Source organism: Phoxinus phoxinus (genome assembly GCF_949152265.1).
Source record: "Phoxinus phoxinus genome assembly, chromosome: 21".
Classification (NCBI taxonomy): Eukaryota; Metazoa; Chordata; class Actinopteri; order Cypriniformes; family Leuciscidae; genus Phoxinus; species Phoxinus phoxinus.
Window position 1 is genome coordinate 27,755,389 of NC_136896.1, and position 16,847 is coordinate 27,772,235.

A 16,847-nucleotide genomic window follows, 5' to 3' on the forward strand; every position below is an offset into this window, starting at 1 on the left:
AAATACATTTGTCTATGCAATTGATCTATTAGGCCAGTGTTTACATGGCCAACATATTTATCTAACTGGACACTGACCCGTCTGCTCGTGAGTCGACCCTCTGCACCACCCGTCCAATCAGCGCTCGCGTCAGTCCATACAGTCACATAGAAAAAGTGAGTAGAATGGCACAAATTGGACAGAATATATTAAAGTATATGTAGCCTACTGTGTATTTCCAATTTGCTCTTACAGATTTTTACTCAGTGCACATTATCGCCCATCAGTCGAACTATATATTATTTAGTATAATTTTCTCAGTAGGCTACTAGCCTACGGACCAGTAGGCATGTATTAGAGTGCTGTGATAGATTTACATTCAAATGTCAGGTACCAATACTTGAACGTAACAGATCTGCACGATATGAATGCGGCTTAGACATTCTGAGCCGCCAAGCGCCCCCTGGAGGACAAACCGCGTCCTCGCAATGGTCACGTTATATAGACATATACTGTAAATCAGTCTTGTCACGAGTTTCAGTTCTTTTTGGACCAATCAGAGCTCCTACCTCAGGATTTTCCACGTTGCAATATATTTTGGAAAGGTGGGAGCCGAACTTACATATTCTACAATTAAAATTAGCACTCAAGAGTAGCAACTGAGTTTTCTGAGTTGTGGTCTGCAAGTCTACAAAATAGGCTTTTTGTAAATTAGGTAATTTGTTATTAAACCTCTAAACACTGTCACTGCAATGTCCCCGAGTCACTCAGCTACTGGAGTTCCTAAATGGGAACATAGCGTTCGCGTCATCCTCTGTTTTCTGGGGTTAGTTCTGTCGGTTTACGCGCTGCACGTCGAACTTTCCCGGGAGAATGATCCCGAATACCGTGCGATGTGCGACCTGGGTCATTCCGTGAGCTGCTCGAAGGTCTTCACCTCCAGGTAAAAGCGTTCACTTCAGTCGTGGCAGTTTTCACGCATTGATCTCATCTAGACTTTAATCACTCCATGTGAATATGGTATAAAAAAGTAACTTATAGATGCACCATATTTCCCCAATTAATTCATAACATTTAGAATCGCAAAAAAAATTGATTGTACACGTTTTCTAAAAATATGATGTTATATGGAAATAAGGCAACATCGAATTAAAATGTGCTCTAATTTGAATGCAATTCAATTCAATTCATATATACATAGGCCAATGGGTATAAAATGAAGAGTTTGGTGTTGCAGCTGCTGAAGTTTTCTGACTCCACTCTAAAAAAAACTAATTTGGCTGGAAAATAGCCTTTAAAGATATGTATTATAAAAGTACAATAAATCAAACACTCACTGTATTTTGTATGTTTTCTTTCCACTGGTCTAAAAAAAACAAAACGTTATGAGAAGCCTAAATTGACCAGTGCATGATCATTTTTATTTAATGCAACCCGCAAATAGTGAATATTTACAGGCAACGGATGTTATCATCTGCTGAAACTCTGATTCTCCTCAGATGGGGACGTGGATTCGGGCTCGTCCAGATCTTCACTTCCAAAGACAGTGTGTTGAATCAGCCGAACAGTGTGTTGGGGATCGTTTTCTATACGCTGCAGCTGGGTTTGGGTAAGTGCTGTTGTTAGGACACTAATGTGACCCCAAAAACTATTTGAACAATAACAAAATATCAAACCAAGTGTCATCTGCAAATAAATTGTGCTAGACTTTCTAATTTTGCTATTTTTGCAATGACCAGCTGGTTTCACAGTTAATCGTCTTATTGGGCCCTCAGTTACACTATATATATATATATGAGTTAGAGTTACTGTCTGATGGGGACGTGCACATGTAATTCTGGTCTTTTTGCTCACAGGTCAGCTGGTGTCCGGCCGATCGGCGTTCTTCCTCGTCATGTTCTCTTGGGTGTCAGTGGCCGGATCAGTGTATCTGGCTGCTATTCTTGCCTTCATCTTGGGTGATTTCTGTGTGGTGTGTGTCTCCACCTACATCATAAACTTTGCACTTCTCTACACAAATCTAAAGAGAAGGACAGGACTGGAGGGACGGCTGAAGAGAGGGAAGGGGGAATAACATCAGTATTGTTTTTGAGTTTTAGAGATATTAAGGGTTCAGCTGCCTCTAACATCTGCAGGGGGGAAAGAGAGGAACATGCATCAAATAAAACATTTGACAGATGATTGGAAATCCTGGGAATTTGCAAGCTGGTTGTAGTAAGAAGAAAAAAGTGAATAGTAACAATAATCTGGACTTCACATGTTCATGAACACAAATAGAAGAGGAAACTTCAATCTTTTTTTCAGAATGATGAAATACCTCCATGAAGAGGTGATGATACAGTTACCAGACAGTATGTTGTATGATTATAACGATCATGTGATTTATATCCAGCTTAGACTGTTACGTGTACAAGTAGTCTAATGTGAAACTGAGTTCTGATCAACATTTGATTTAAGATGAATAAAGTCAGATTTTCCATCAAATGTTTAGTGTATAATTTTTATTTATTTTCTTTGCCCTTAATGCTGCTGCCTTCAGGGTTTTAAAGGCACACTATGCAAGATTTGCACCTTAATATAACAGCTTTATATGACGCCACTGGCAAAACCAGCAATGCAGGTTTTAGAGGTGGTGACCCGCCAAAGAATCCAACTTTGAATCCAAAGTTATAGAATCATGCCATTATGAAGAATTCGCCAAGAATCACGACTTGTTTTACGGCACAGCATATGCTGACGTTATGAACGTACTGCATACTGTACAGCATATTGACGTTATGCAGTAGCCTAATATTTGTATGAAATCGTGAAACATTATCTGGTCAGAAGACATCTTCGTAGTCTATCTGTGCCTGTTCGATGTCCGACGCTTCCATCCACTGAACAGGTACCGGTATACAGGGGGAGGGAATCAGGCCGTGAGTGCAGAGACGGCTCTGCGTGGGTGTTATTAACAACAGTATCGTTAAATACAAGTACTAATCAGTCGCTGTTTGACAAAAACTGAACTCTGGCATAGTGTGCCTTTAAAGAGATGTAGATCATTTTACAGATAATATAATTTTCAGCATCTGGTCTGCTTTGTGACCATAAATAAACATAAATACATGTAAAATGATAATAAATACTATAATATTATAAAATAATAATATATATTTTATAATAATACCCCCCCTATGTATATATATATATATATATATATATATATATATATATATATATATTGCTGGCATTGACCTGATACCTGGCATTGGAATGGCGACATCTTGTGGTCAGACTGTGTCATTCGCTTACAGCATGATTTTTTTCTAGTCAAATATTACATGAATATTACAGCAAATATATCCGTTTTAAGATGCATAAAGATGAGTCTTTGATATGAGTGTGTACAGGTGTTGCTATGTAAGCAACTAAAAATCCCCTGCCCAGTATTAGACAGTTAATGCAAAAAAAAAAAATATATATATATATATATATATAGGCTATATATATATATATCCCAATTCAAATGGATTAATTTAACATCCATTTTAAATATTGAAATATTATGACAACAACTTAGTAAAGACATTTCTTCATTCTATCCCCTGGTTCTATCTTAAAAAATATCAAGTTTAGTTACTTTCCCAATTTACCGTAACATGTTAGATAAAGTAGCATTCAGACATTTCACTGGCCTCACTAATAAAAGATGATAAATCGGCCAAAACAGGTTTTTATTTGAATCTAGTGATTTGCATATTTCTGTGAGGGATATGGGTTAGAAGTAGGCTAGGCCATAGCAAATAATTGTTACACACTGACAATCAATCAAAGTCAACCAATTTTTCTGTACACAACACAACACACGCGATGCGATAACGAGATATCGCATAAAAACCCACGGCCAATCAGAACAGCTCTCGCACCCAAGATTACCAGAGATTACATTTGACTGCACAGCACACTCGAAGGAAATAGATAAGTACAAAATAAATTCACAAATATTACACCATTTAAACATTATTAAAAATGCACACTGAGTTACTAAAACAGTCATAGATTAGCATACACTTGTTTGTTCACAGTTTGAACGTTCTTGTTTCCATTTGTTTAATTTTGAATTCTGAGGTAAATTAACATAGGCTATCCATTGTTGCTTTCAGTAACGTACGGCTACAAAGTTGGGAGCACTAAGTGCTATTCAAAGTCACATTTTAACATTAAATAAAGCACGTTCACATTATCTGAGATTATCATTGACATACTTTGTGTTGTTCCAATACGAACAGTTTCTAAAATAGAATCGTCGTGTGTTGCCAAATTGATTAAAGATCGCGTGCCATATATGCTATATATAGGACCAGGCTAGGGTGTTACTGTTTCAATTCTGTTCATGTTATTATTTAATTGATTAACAAGTTTCTTCGTTCTAACACCTGGTTCTATCTTAAAAAATATCAAGTTTCGTTACTTTCCCAATTTACCTTAACATGTTATATAAAATGGGACAGTACCATTCAGCTAAAGTGGGATGTCCCATTAAATAAAAGATAGGTAATACATTGCTTAATGTGAGAAATTTGGTTTACAGAAAATGTCACAAAGCTCGGCAGAAAGGGAAAAAAATAGGAAAACATGTCAGCCAAACACAATAGAGAGGTATAATCAGTGGAGTGAAAAAAGAATGAAATGGATCAATGCATATTATGGAGGCAGGCCAGGAACCTAGACTTCGTTTTCTGGCCAGAGCATGTTCTGTTCCAAAATCCACCCTTGAAAAAAAGAGTGAAAGGTGTTGAGTGAATGTTGTCATGTCTCTGGCAGAAAACCATGTTTTTGTCAAAGTCATCTGAGAAGGAACTGGCAAAAATGTTATAGCTTATTCACAGAGATGCAACAACAACAAAAAAAGCCTTTGAATATGCTAAAGCTAATGGAATTAACTGAAACCAAAAAACAAAACAGGCTATTCCAAACCCTTTAAAAAGGGAACCCAGAACTGAGCATTAAACATCATAATCATCACCATTAACACAATCTGCTACAGTGTGCCTGTTTTTATAAAGTTATTCTTTTACATTGTGAGAAATTTCTATTGAAATTGATACTTTACCAATTGCACTGTACCAATGCCTGAAAATGTCTGTAGAATAAAAATCTTATCATTTTGGAATCTCTGTAAAAGAAAAAAATGAAACACTCATATTCCTTCATAAACCATAGATACAATTTTTTTTTTTTTATTAATATGTGAGTAGAATAGATTTATTTGTATTAAATACACAGATAAGTACTCTAAAAAGAGTCCCAGTTTTGCTGACTTCACTCCAATCTTTTTTAACTCCATTAAATAATAATAACAGATGCAACTTTTGTTTTGAATAATGTAGCCTATCAATTTGAATAATGCCTAGTAAATGTTGCAATTAACATTAATAACTAAGATTAATACATGCTTTTAGAAGTATTGTTCGTTTTTATTTCATGTTAGGTAATAGCTAATGTTAACATATAGAAACTTATTGTGAAGTGTATATATAGCGCTTAATATTGTTTGAAAGCAAGTCAATTTCAGATGTAAAGCAGCTCTATAAAAATTTTGTGTCATTTTTCAGCTCAATTCAGTTCAATAACTGCTGCCAGTGTTTTAAAGTTCATGTTTGAAAGCAAAACTTATCAATCTCGAAAGCAAGCTAAACACGATAAAGATAATATCTGAAAAGAAGATTTCATGAGAAGATAGTTTCTAAATATGATAAAAAACACAATTTTAGCATTGTGCACAGCACAACCACAATTTGAAAGGAGTTCTCTCACAATTTGAGTCATGAAAAGGACAGTCATAACAGTGTGTGGTCCGGTCCTGGTCACAGAAGCTAAACGGTCAGTATTAGGCCTGGTGACCTTACAAAACTAAACAGTGCACAATTCATTCAGTTTACAGCCTCCATTAAAGGTTGTACAGACAAATAAAGAAACAAGGGGAAATCTGATTTTGTGAAGTTTTTATGGATATAAAGGATCATTATGTGACATATTATTTGTGAGAATATTTTTAAAGCACCGATTCCACGAACCTTGCAAACATTTTCTGCAAATCAAGCATCTACAGTACCACATAAAATGTGTAGTGCATCTTGTACTTCTACAAATGATAATCTGAATGAATTGGCATGTGCACTGTTTAGTTTTGTAAGGTCACCAGGCCTGACTGCAGCGTTTAGCTTCTGTGACACGTGACCGGACCACAGACTGTTATGACTGTCCTTTTCATGACTCACACCTTTTTTGCCTTTCAAATTGTGGTTGTGCTGTGCACAATGCTAAAATTGTGTTGTTTTCCCCCATCATATTTAGAAACTATGCTTCTCATGAAATCTTCTTTTCATAGATATGGAATATTTTTTATCTTTATCATAGCTTTGTTTAGCTGGCTTTTGAGATACGATTTGCTTTAAACCATGAACTTTACAACACTGGCAGTTATTGAACTAGGATTGTGGAGCATTCCGTAAGAATGCTTTTAAATTACAATTTCTGAATTTTGTACTGAGTTATTTCGTACCATGCAAATATAGGCTACATTTACCATTTACCACATTTAGCACACCTAGTCATGCTTAATTGGGATGCATTTCATACTACAGGTATCTATATCATATCCAGTGATGTTCTCTTATACTTTATTTCAAACCCAGGAGAAGAAAATTATACAAAACATCCCTATTTGGCACTATATATGCAGTCATAATTGCTATTTATGAATATTTTCATCATTTAAATGTATTAATTTAGCAAATGATTTTGTCCAAAGTAACTTAAGCGATCTCCTTTTGACAGTGAACACAAATACTCCATTTAAAATCAATATGTCAATATCAAATGTAGTTCACAAAAGCTTAAAGGGCCTTTGTGTCATTATGACTGAAGAAATTAATAATGAAATGATTTCCACTCGTTTCCTTGCATTGCTTAGTGTGTCTTTGTGGGATATGGTCTCATTTGTTAACATTAGTTAATATTTTAGCTAACATGGATTAACAATGAGCAAAATGTGTTACAGTATTTATTCATCTTTGTTAATGTTAGTTAATAAAAATACGTTCGTTGTTCATGTAAGTTCACAGTGCATTAACTAATGTTAACAAATACAACTTTTGATTTTAATAATGTATTAGTAAACCTTGAAATTAACATTAACTAAGATAAATAAAATGCTGTAGAAGTATTGTTCATTCTTAGTTCATGTTATATAAAGTAGTTAACTAATGTAAACTAACAAAAAAACTTTAAAATATTACAGACACAGTTGCAAATATATGTAAATTAAATACAAATATCCAGAAAACAGGTAAGGGTCAAATTGCAGAAACAGCAAATATAGTATTAATTATCCTATAGTTCCTGGAAGGAAAAAAGGGGGAGATGAGAAGGAAGTGCTGCTTTTTCCACGGATGAAAGTGATCTCATTACTGACTGAACAGCAGACTCATTCGTTAACTGAAACTCAGTAAAACTAAAACCATAAAAAGCATTTTTTGTAGCTTGAACTGAAAAAAAAAAAAGTTCACTTATTTTATTTCAGCTAGCCAAGGCAGCATTTCTTATTTTTATTTAGTTCAACTTTATTAGTAGTATTAAATGTTGAAATTAACATTGACTAAGTTTAATACCTTAGAAGTATGGTTTATTGATAGTTTGTTAACTAATGTGATTAATGTTAAGAAATGCAAACCGGTAACACATTATTTTATGGTGTTCATGATACAGTAATTACTTAATTAATTACTTATAGACATTGTAATAACATGTATCAACATGTAATTAACATGTAACTAAGTTATGGAACAGCCTGTACTTACAGATTGTAATTATGCACATGTAATAGGCAGCTACTGTTACTCATATAACAAGCCGAGGTGGATAAGGTTTATAAATACACATGAAGTACACTTAAGTACAATATTGATACACTTTATTTTACGTAGCTTATCCCTGTGTAATATTATGTAATTTTAATGTAATTATGAAACTACTGCATGTATTTAAGCTGTGAACTATAAGTTCATTCAAACTAGGGTGCATATGGATAAGGTAAGTAGATACACATGAAGTACACTTAAGTACAATCTTGATACACTTTATTTTACGTATCTTATACCTGTGTAATATTCTGTCATTTTAATATAATTAAGAAGCTACTGCATGTTTTTAAAGTCCGCGTGAACCGGAAGTTGCAAACGACTTTTCTCAAGTGTTGTGACGTATTTCCGAGTGAAAGGCAATATTGAACAGAGGGCGGGTTTTACTTCAGCGCTCCTCCTCTCCATCTCTCGCCCATAGCAGAGTAACGGTTTGAGGGGAGTGGTTAAGCGTTTAAACAACCCAAGCCGTCAAGCCTATGTCATCAGAAAAAGACCCATTCCAGACCCGGAAGTAACTTTTCAGACTTTGATTAAAGATAACTTCTGCAAAAAAAATTTCCCATGTATTAACTTGCACGGATTAATTGTTCACCACAAGACTAGTAATATCCGCTAACAAAGTAAATAGGGTCAATTTTGATTTCATGCCGACTTTAAGCTGTGAACTAGTGGGTTCATTAAGATGGATAAGGTATAGATACACATGAAGTGCACTTAAGTATCTTGATACACTTTATTTTATGTTACATATGTGTAATGCTACAGAACATACAAAATTACCATGTGTAACTGCATGCTTTTCCTGACCGTAGTAGCCTAAGTACTTGTTGTTACATTGTGTAGTAGTACTAAGTACTTTCTTATATAATTACACTGTACCAAGTCTGTAACACGTATGTAACCGATTCGGCTTGTTACATATGTGTAACAGTAGCTGCATATTACCTGTTCATAATTACAGCCTGTTCCATAACTTAAAGGTAGGGTAGGTCAGAATTGTCTAAAAAAACTTTTATTTAAATTTGTTTAAACTGTCTTTATATACCAATACATAATTAAAATGCAAGTACTCTGAAATAGAGAGTATAAAAAACTGAGTGACTCTAGTGTATTTAATCTTCAATAAACACAGCTCATTAATTCCATTCACTCCCACCTAAAAACGGTGTGCGCGACTGCGCGCACGTGGGCAGAGCCAGTAATAGCGGCGGTAGTCATGGTGATGGAGAGTGACAGTCGCGCAAGCCAATCACTTGTTTCGTCCCGGTAGGAATTAATGAGCTGTGTTTTTTGAAGATTAAATACACTATAGTCACTCAATTTTTATACTCTCTTTTTCAAAGTACTTACGTTTTAATTTAATGTATTGGTATATAAAGACAGTTTAAGCCAATTTGAAAAAAAGTTCTTTAGACAATTCTTACCTGCCCAACCTTTAATTACATGTTAGTTACATTTTCTTACATGTTATTACAACGTCTACTACTAAGTAATTCATTAAGTAATTACACTGTATCACGAACACCGTAAAATAAAGTGTTACCTGAAAACCTAAAGTGTTACTAAAGTTTTAACTTCTAATATTTAGTCTAATAATCATGTGTTACGTCATTCCACATACATTATTTTAGCATATAGCACTACGGCTACATTTGTTCTGTGTAAACTCTTTTAATTTAATTGAATATCCAAATAATTTCCATCCTGTGCTATATGGACAGGTAAACAGAGACTTTTTGCATAGCAACATTTTTGCATGCTAATATGCATCTTCATGTAATACTATGGAAACATTTGGAGTGTATATTCAAATTCTCATATCAGTGATGTAATTCTACAGTAGATTTGTTTAGGTGTTATTAGTGGATAGAGGACAGAATACAAAAAGTGTCCGTACACAAAAACAGCTGTGAACACTGCAAGGTAAGGGTTTTTCAGAAATGATTTTACTTCGTTTGGTACAAATGAAATATCAGTTTTTGTAGCATTTTCCAAGATGTATTGCTATGTATTCTATATAATGATTCATGATTGTATATTTCTATATTTATTTTCTCCTTAGACATTTTTAGACAGAGTCGACTGAATCTGCTTTCATTACAATGGAGTATCCGAAGTATCTAATGCTGATTTTTCTCATCAGTAAGTGTTTTTTTTTTGTCAATATTTTTAAAACAAGTCTATTTTAGATCAGTCTGTCAATTTTTGAGTATAAATTAACGCAAAGAATGTAATATTGCCTACAATGGCAATACAACAACAGGTGTTTAAAAAAAGTGTTCGGTGGCAAAAATGTGTTAATTCAGGGAATTCAAAGGCCAACTAAGCACAAAGAAAATATACATTTGAGGTATTATTAAAAAAATGTAATGATTTCAGATGATTTATTCTAACACATGACATTGACAGCCTAAAGTGTCTAAACAGATACACTGGTAGAAGGGTTTCTAGGGTTTCATCTGTGCACGCTATACAAGTCATTTACGAAGAAAGTGCCAAAGTGTCTTCCCCAATTTGCAGCAACTTTCCTTTTTATTACAGATATTTTGTGCCAATTTCCCAAGTAACAAGTTTGTTCTCTTGAACACATGGGATGGAAACAGTGCTTTACTAGCAAATGTTTTATGTCATATTCCAAGTTAAATTTGCAACTTTGCGATAATTCTATCTATGCAACGTCCAAGAACCCCTTCACAAGACCATGCCATACTGTATGTAAAAATATGCAATTTCTAGTTTTTGGTGAAGAGGATCTTTTGATCTGAAAGTTGCTGTGTGGTACAATATAATCAATGAACAAAAATAAAATTAATAATATGAAGAATTTGATTCCTGGAAGCAAACATCAGGTTATTTCAGTAAATATCACTGTGGATGGGGAAATCATTTTGTACCGCAGAGAACCATACGCTTTTTAAGCAGCATGAAGCTGCAAATAGAAAAGAATGAAGACACTGGAAGATTAGATGTAATTTTCAAAACCTTTAGTGAGTTTATTTCACCATCTTTTGAAATATCAGAAATAGTATATGGATGCCTTGTTTATTCTTGTTTGGAAAATATATTGGTCCATCACCTATAATTATTTTTGCATTATGGAATAATTTGAGCTCAGAATGAAATCTAGATGAACATTCCTCCTGTAAGAAGTATGCTCTGTTATGTTTTTTTTGGTCTGTTAAATTTTGGTTTCGTTTTTACTATGTTTGCTCGTTTCATGTTTGTTCTCTAGTTAATTCTGTTGTTTGCAATGTTGTTTTCGTCAACGATGACGATAACGCAATTATTTCGTTGACGCACCTTTTTTTTATGACGATAACGTTACGATGACTAGCTAAAAATGGCTCTAAGGTGACTAAAACATGACGAGACGTTTTCGAGTTTTCGTTGACGAGACGAGATGGAACGAAAATGATTATAAGTCTGACGTTCACAATGCATGTCATTTCTGCCTATTTTGCGTGAAATCGGTCTGTTTTGAGCTAAAAAAAAGTATCAGCAATGCCGCATTCTAATCGTTGTTTTGGGTACGCCCACCACACGGCTGCCGCGCACCAGATTCCAGACAACAACAACCAGTGTTGCCAGACGTACAATATTTATCTTATTTGTACGATAATTTTGACCTCTGTACGATGTACGATCAATAATGAAAAAAATCCCATAATGTACGATAATTTCAGAATTGCCCGCAAATTAGTTTAAGTCTCCCCCAATCTAGATCGAGCGAGCAAGAGCGCACATGTGTAGCACACGCACAGCAGAGAAAGGGAGCGAGAGACCTTGCGTGTGTGTGCTAGTGTGCCTCACGAAGCGCATGTAAGGACCCAACCAATCGAATTAATCAGAAAGTCTTGCATGTTATTTAAGCCCTGAGTTTCCTGTGGTTCTTCGTCCGGTATTATGTTAATGTCTTGTTAGGATTCTGATACTCCTGTGTGTTCGCGTTTCTTATTAAATACTATTTATGTATCTTTGATTCATGCGTGCTCATCTACACGTGACAGAAAACCGGACCAAAACAGAAGGATTGTTTTGCGGATTTTTATTATTATTCCAGCCTGCACAACCAGTCTATACGCCTGCCCATGGATGGTCCTCGTGAAGATTTCGCCACGTTTGTTGAGTGGGTGCTGGTGAATAATAGATAGGATTTAACCATCTGCCCTGTAGAGGACACCAGCTCTCGTACCCAGAGTCGAGCCAGCCATTACCCTGCTACACGGACATGACGGCAGAGCCCACCACAGACGGAGAGCTCAAGTCTGCCGCGATGCATGAGCCAGCACCAGAGAGAAGGACTGAGCCAACCATTACTCCAGAACCCAAGCCACACTGTGAGTCTGACCAGATGCGTGAGCCGGAAATACTGTGTGAGTACGTGGGAGTAGTTGGGGAATTTGAGGGAATGGATGTAGACCCCGTCCACACTTCCAGTACTGAGGGTGAGCTGCTGCTAAACTCTAGTGGTTATTTTGAAGTTTTGGAAGAGGATATTTCCCAATGTTACCTGTCACCGCTGGTCCCGTCCAGCATAAAGTCTCCTGTGCCCCAGCTGGTCCCGTCCAGCTCAAAGGCTACGTTCACACTGTCTGTCCAAATCCGACTATTTGTGTATCTGATTGGAATCTGATCTAAAATTATTCATGTCCACATTGTGTATCAGAACTGTTCAGATCTGATTTGTGTGTCCATGCAGCTCTTTCGTTTTCTGGAATATCTGCATTGGTTTCCTTGGGAATGATGTTGCGTTGGTAGGAATACGCCAACAACAACCGCAACATGGAGGGGTTTGCAATAGAGATGTTTTCTTATTTAAATTTTACAACATGCAAATGTGTAGCCATGTAGTCCATAGCTGGAACTATGCGTCTTCTGAGGCAGCGGCAGAACCGGAAGCTGGAATGCACAGCTTTTTGCGCGCTGTTCAAAACCTGTCTCCGTTATATTTTCTGCTCGTCCGACACTTGTTTCCAATAACAACTTCTGACGTTTACATTTTATTTGGCGTGAGAAAGTCACATAAACCACGCAAAATCCAATTAGAGCAGTCAGTCTGAAATGGATTTCCAGAAATGCAATTTGAATAAGATTTCAAACCACATAAGGATGTAGCTTGAGACGGATTTGTACAAATTTCATGTGAATTTTTGCTGTTCACGTTAGCTAATTCTGATCGGATTTCAATCGGATATGCTCAAAAATTGGATTTGGTCTGACAGTCTGAAAGTAGCCAAAGTGTCCTGTGCCCCCACTGGTTCCGCTCAGCACGAAATCACCTGTGTCTCCAGCCTCCTTCTCCTGCCTCCTCTTCCAAAATCATTCAGTTCCTTAGCCCCACCTTCACTGGTTCCTCTGACACCTCTCCACTGTGTGGATTTACTGTGGTTCTTCCGGTCTCCAGCTCCGCCCAGTAAAGGGGATCCCCTGATCCTGTCAATCCACCTCGGCCCGTCTGAATATCAGCTCCCCCTTGGCTCCTCCCTCCCTTTGCTCCACCAGATACCATAGTCCTTATGGCTCCACCCTCACCCCTCCGGCTCCGCTTGGTCAGACGTCGCTCTGCATGCGCCACGGACTTCCGAACAATCTTCTGGTCTCTGTCTCTCCATCCTTTTGGCTCCGTCTGGCTTCCCTCTGGCTCCACCTCAGTCCCACAGGCTCCACCTCTTACCTGGCTTTACCTTGGAAGCTTGTCACTGCGGCTCAGCCTAGGCATCTGTCCCATCTGCTCTCCGTCTGCGCCCAGGGCTCCACTTCCACCGCTGCATCTTGGTCCCTGGTGTCGACAGCCAAGGCTCCACCATGGCTCCTTCCTCCTTCGACTCCGCTGTGGGCCATCGTCCTTGCTGCGCTCTGGGTCCCCACCAGGGTTCTCCTACTCCTTGCTCCTCCCTGTCTCTTCCCACCATCATCGCCACCGTGGTTTCTCCCACTGTCACCTGCGTTTGTCTCCCCCCCCCCTCCTCAGTTGGAGTATGCTCTGTTATGTTCTATTTTGTTTTAGTTTTACCCAGGGAAAAACATTCATTTCAATTAATGCAACCCTCTCCTGAAAATAATTAGGAGAAGCAGTCCAACGCTCTAAATCAGCTGTAACCTTATTAAAAGTACAATTAAATAATTATCTTTTATTAATTTTACTGAAGGAAATATATATGTAAATAAATACAGATAATTTTTGAGGTAAGACAATACTGTTTAAGCTGATGTTCAATTGTAAAAGGCATGATTTGCACCAATTTATTTTGTAACTACTAACCAGGAGATCTCACCAAAACTGTAAAAAAATTCACTGGCAAACCAACGGCCACATTATCCAAATACAACAGCACATAATCAGCAATTCATCATAAAGAGATATACAATGATCAGAATAAAAAATTGTAATTGGACTATAATTAGGAGCCTCACAGCTTGACAAAATGGCTCCAAAGATGTTTTGTGTTGGTGTTTTCAATCTTTAGATGCCACGAAGCCCCAACTTTGATCATCCTGGTGCGAGGGCCCCCATCCTAAAATTTAAAATGCAGCTATATATTTATAAAATTAATATTATAAATATGCATAAAATACTATTTGGAAAATATTCAGTTTTTATTATATTGCAGTACATTACATTAATTCTACTATTTATTCTAAATTTTTAGTTAGATAATAATTATTAATAATTATTTGTTAAATTTATAATAGCACTTTTCTGGGTACTCAATGTAGATGTATAATTTAATTTAATCAATGTAATTAATTTGTATCATTCAAGTAAATACATTTATTTGGTTTAATCCCTATTTAAATTTTATTTTATTTGTAGTCTTTGACAAAAAACACAATTTTCTCAGCTTTTTGTTCAAAATGTTGCTTTTTTTTATTAATCAAACCCACATTTAAAGCGGCAGTCTGTAGTTTTTCCTCTTTGTCGCCATCTCTGTTCGAAATCTGCAATTGCAGTTATTATCAGCTTTACATGGGTTGTGCCTCGGCACGGCACAGAGTGGATGAATCCAATGTTTTGAGGAGAATGTGCGGCTGTCAGTCTCCACACCGGTGTGGATACTGGCATTCAGAACCACAGATTATACTTTTTGGAAGTATGACCAACATAAAAATGTTCACCGGAAAATTTAATCTGAACAAGTAAGTAACATCCACTTTTGATCTGACCAACTAATGGGAAAAAAGCATTGCAGTAAATCGTGCTGATTAAATCTAATGATCGCTTATGTCTTACCTGTCCAGCAGAATCTGCGTCCGTTTTGAACCCCTTCAAAACACAGAGTTCACGCCACCTTTCAAAAGCCCTTCCGATATTTATCCTTGTTTTCGCATGGGCCGGTTGCAGTCTCTTTTTTTTCTGTAGCCACTCCGAAGTCTTTTGCATTTTACAACGGGTGAATCTCGTCACTGGTGATTGACGTTTGAACCTTTCTGGATCCGCCATCTAATTGATTAGTTTAATTATATCAAGTGTTGTGAGAAAAGGCTATAAATCTCCAACATCCTCACACGCAATATAGCCGACTAGCCGAGACACCTTCTTCTTGTACAGATGTGACATAATGACACAAAGACACCCTCGAATTTCCCATGGAAATCCACCAGTACCACTGAAATTAAAAACATTATTACAAGCTTACCGTTTTGATTTGAGCTAAGGCAAGCAGATAGTTTTGAACACTGGCTGGTTATGTACTTGCTCAATTTATTCTGGATAATTTTTAACCCAAAAAAGTTATGGACTGCAACATTAAGTAAAAAAAAAAAAAGAATGCATGAAGTTAGAATGAAACGCCTTTTTTAAAGCAGAGGCTCTGTTCTGCTAGAGTATCCTTACAACATGCTTACATTTATAGACAATGTTTGAAAATATTGAAATATGGACAAATTCTGCAACAACTAGATTGTGAACCACAAAGTCATGTGATTCATCTTGAACATACAGTTTTGACTGTTTTATTTAACTACCTCTCCTTTTACTCTTATAGGTGACACAAGAAAAGCTATAAAAGTAATGTGTTTAAACTATAAAATAAAAATCTCAAATTTGGTGAATTATTTACAGTTCTACTATTCCCTTCAGCACAGGGTTGTGGGGTTTCCTCAATGAACACTAGTATTGTGGGAGGTGAGGATGCGCCTGCGGGGAACTGGCCTTGGCAGGTCAGTCTACACTTTTATGACCATTTCATCTGTGGAGGGTCCCTCATCAGCCACGAATGGGTGCTCACTGCGGCTCACTGCGTTTCCTTCTTGTAAGAACACAACATAGATGTATATAAATTAAATAATTGTATTAATACGATTTAATGTGAATTTGCAGTTGTTATTCTCAGAGCTAACACACAGAGTCTTTTTTCCACATTCAGACCCTCAGGTAGTTACTGGACTGTTTACCTGGGCAGACAAAGCCAAAACATTTCAGTCTCTAACCCAAACGAGGTAAGTCGAGGAGTCCAATCCATCATTACACATCCAGACTTTGACCCTTCACAGTTGACCAATGACATCGCCTTGCTGAGATTGAGTGAGCCAGTGAACTTTACCAGATACATCAGCCCAATCTGCCTGGCTGCTAATGACAGTGTCTTTCACAACGGCACCACCTGCTGGTCCACTGAATGGGGAGGAACCGGCTTTTTCGGTAATGACAAAGATTTATTCATCATTTCCCTAACATTGCTTTTCCCACCATGGTTGTAAATTGAGCTCTGCCACATCCCTCGATCTGACCTTATCCATTTAGAAACACAAAAGCTCAGAATTTTCACATGAATATTTAAAATTTTCACTGATTTCAGAAGTAAAGTCAGTACTTCATGAATGACAATTGCGACATTTTAAGATTATTTTTCATGGAAGTTGTTTTCTGATTTCCATGGAGTTAAAAGTTCTTAAATATATTTGAATGGCAAGAGAATTAAATTAACATTTATTTTAATCGTATTATTATTATTTTTAAAT

General features: G+C 36.6%; 2 protein-coding genes across 2 annotated transcripts; both read left to right on the forward strand.

The window, feature by feature from the left end:
• The first annotated feature begins 316 nt into the window (after positions 1-316).
• Positions 317-2,472, forward strand: vkorc1 (vitamin K epoxide reductase complex, subunit 1). Its single transcript, XM_079594641.1, has 3 exons — positions 317-922; positions 1,479-1,588; positions 1,836-2,472. Exons 1-3 carry the CDS (start codon positions 732-734, stop codon positions 2,051-2,053), a joined length of 519 nt encoding a protein of 172 aa, XP_079450767.1. The 5' UTR covers positions 317-731; the 3' UTR covers positions 2,054-2,472.
• A 9,620-nt stretch (positions 2,473-12,092) lies between these two features.
• LOC306989617 (testisin-like) lies at positions 12,093-16,586 on the forward strand (the record flags this gene model as incomplete). The annotated part of the gene is made up of 3 exons (XM_079595465.1): positions 12,093-12,223; positions 15,967-16,138; positions 16,253-16,586. The coding sequence occupies exons 1-3, from the start codon at positions 12,115-12,117 to the stop codon at positions 16,584-16,586; spliced, it is 615 nt and encodes a 204-aa protein (XP_079451591.1). The 5' UTR covers positions 12,093-12,114.
• Between the last annotated feature and the right edge of the window lie 261 nt (positions 16,587-16,847).

Bases quoted from the DNA above. Each gene is read 5' to 3' on its own strand.
- vkorc1 (XM_079594641.1), top strand. From the start codon at position 732: ATGTCCCCGAGTCACTCAGCTACTGGAGTTCCTAAATGGGAACATAGC. The intron at 923-1,478 runs GTAAAAGCGTTC...GATTCTCCTCAG, and splicing joins TCGAAGGTCTTCACCTCCAG to ATGGGGACGTGGATTCGGGC. The intron at 1,589-1,835 runs GTAAGTGCTGTT...TTTTGCTCACAG, and splicing joins TACGCTGCAGCTGGGTTTGG to GTCAGCTGGTGTCCGGCCGA.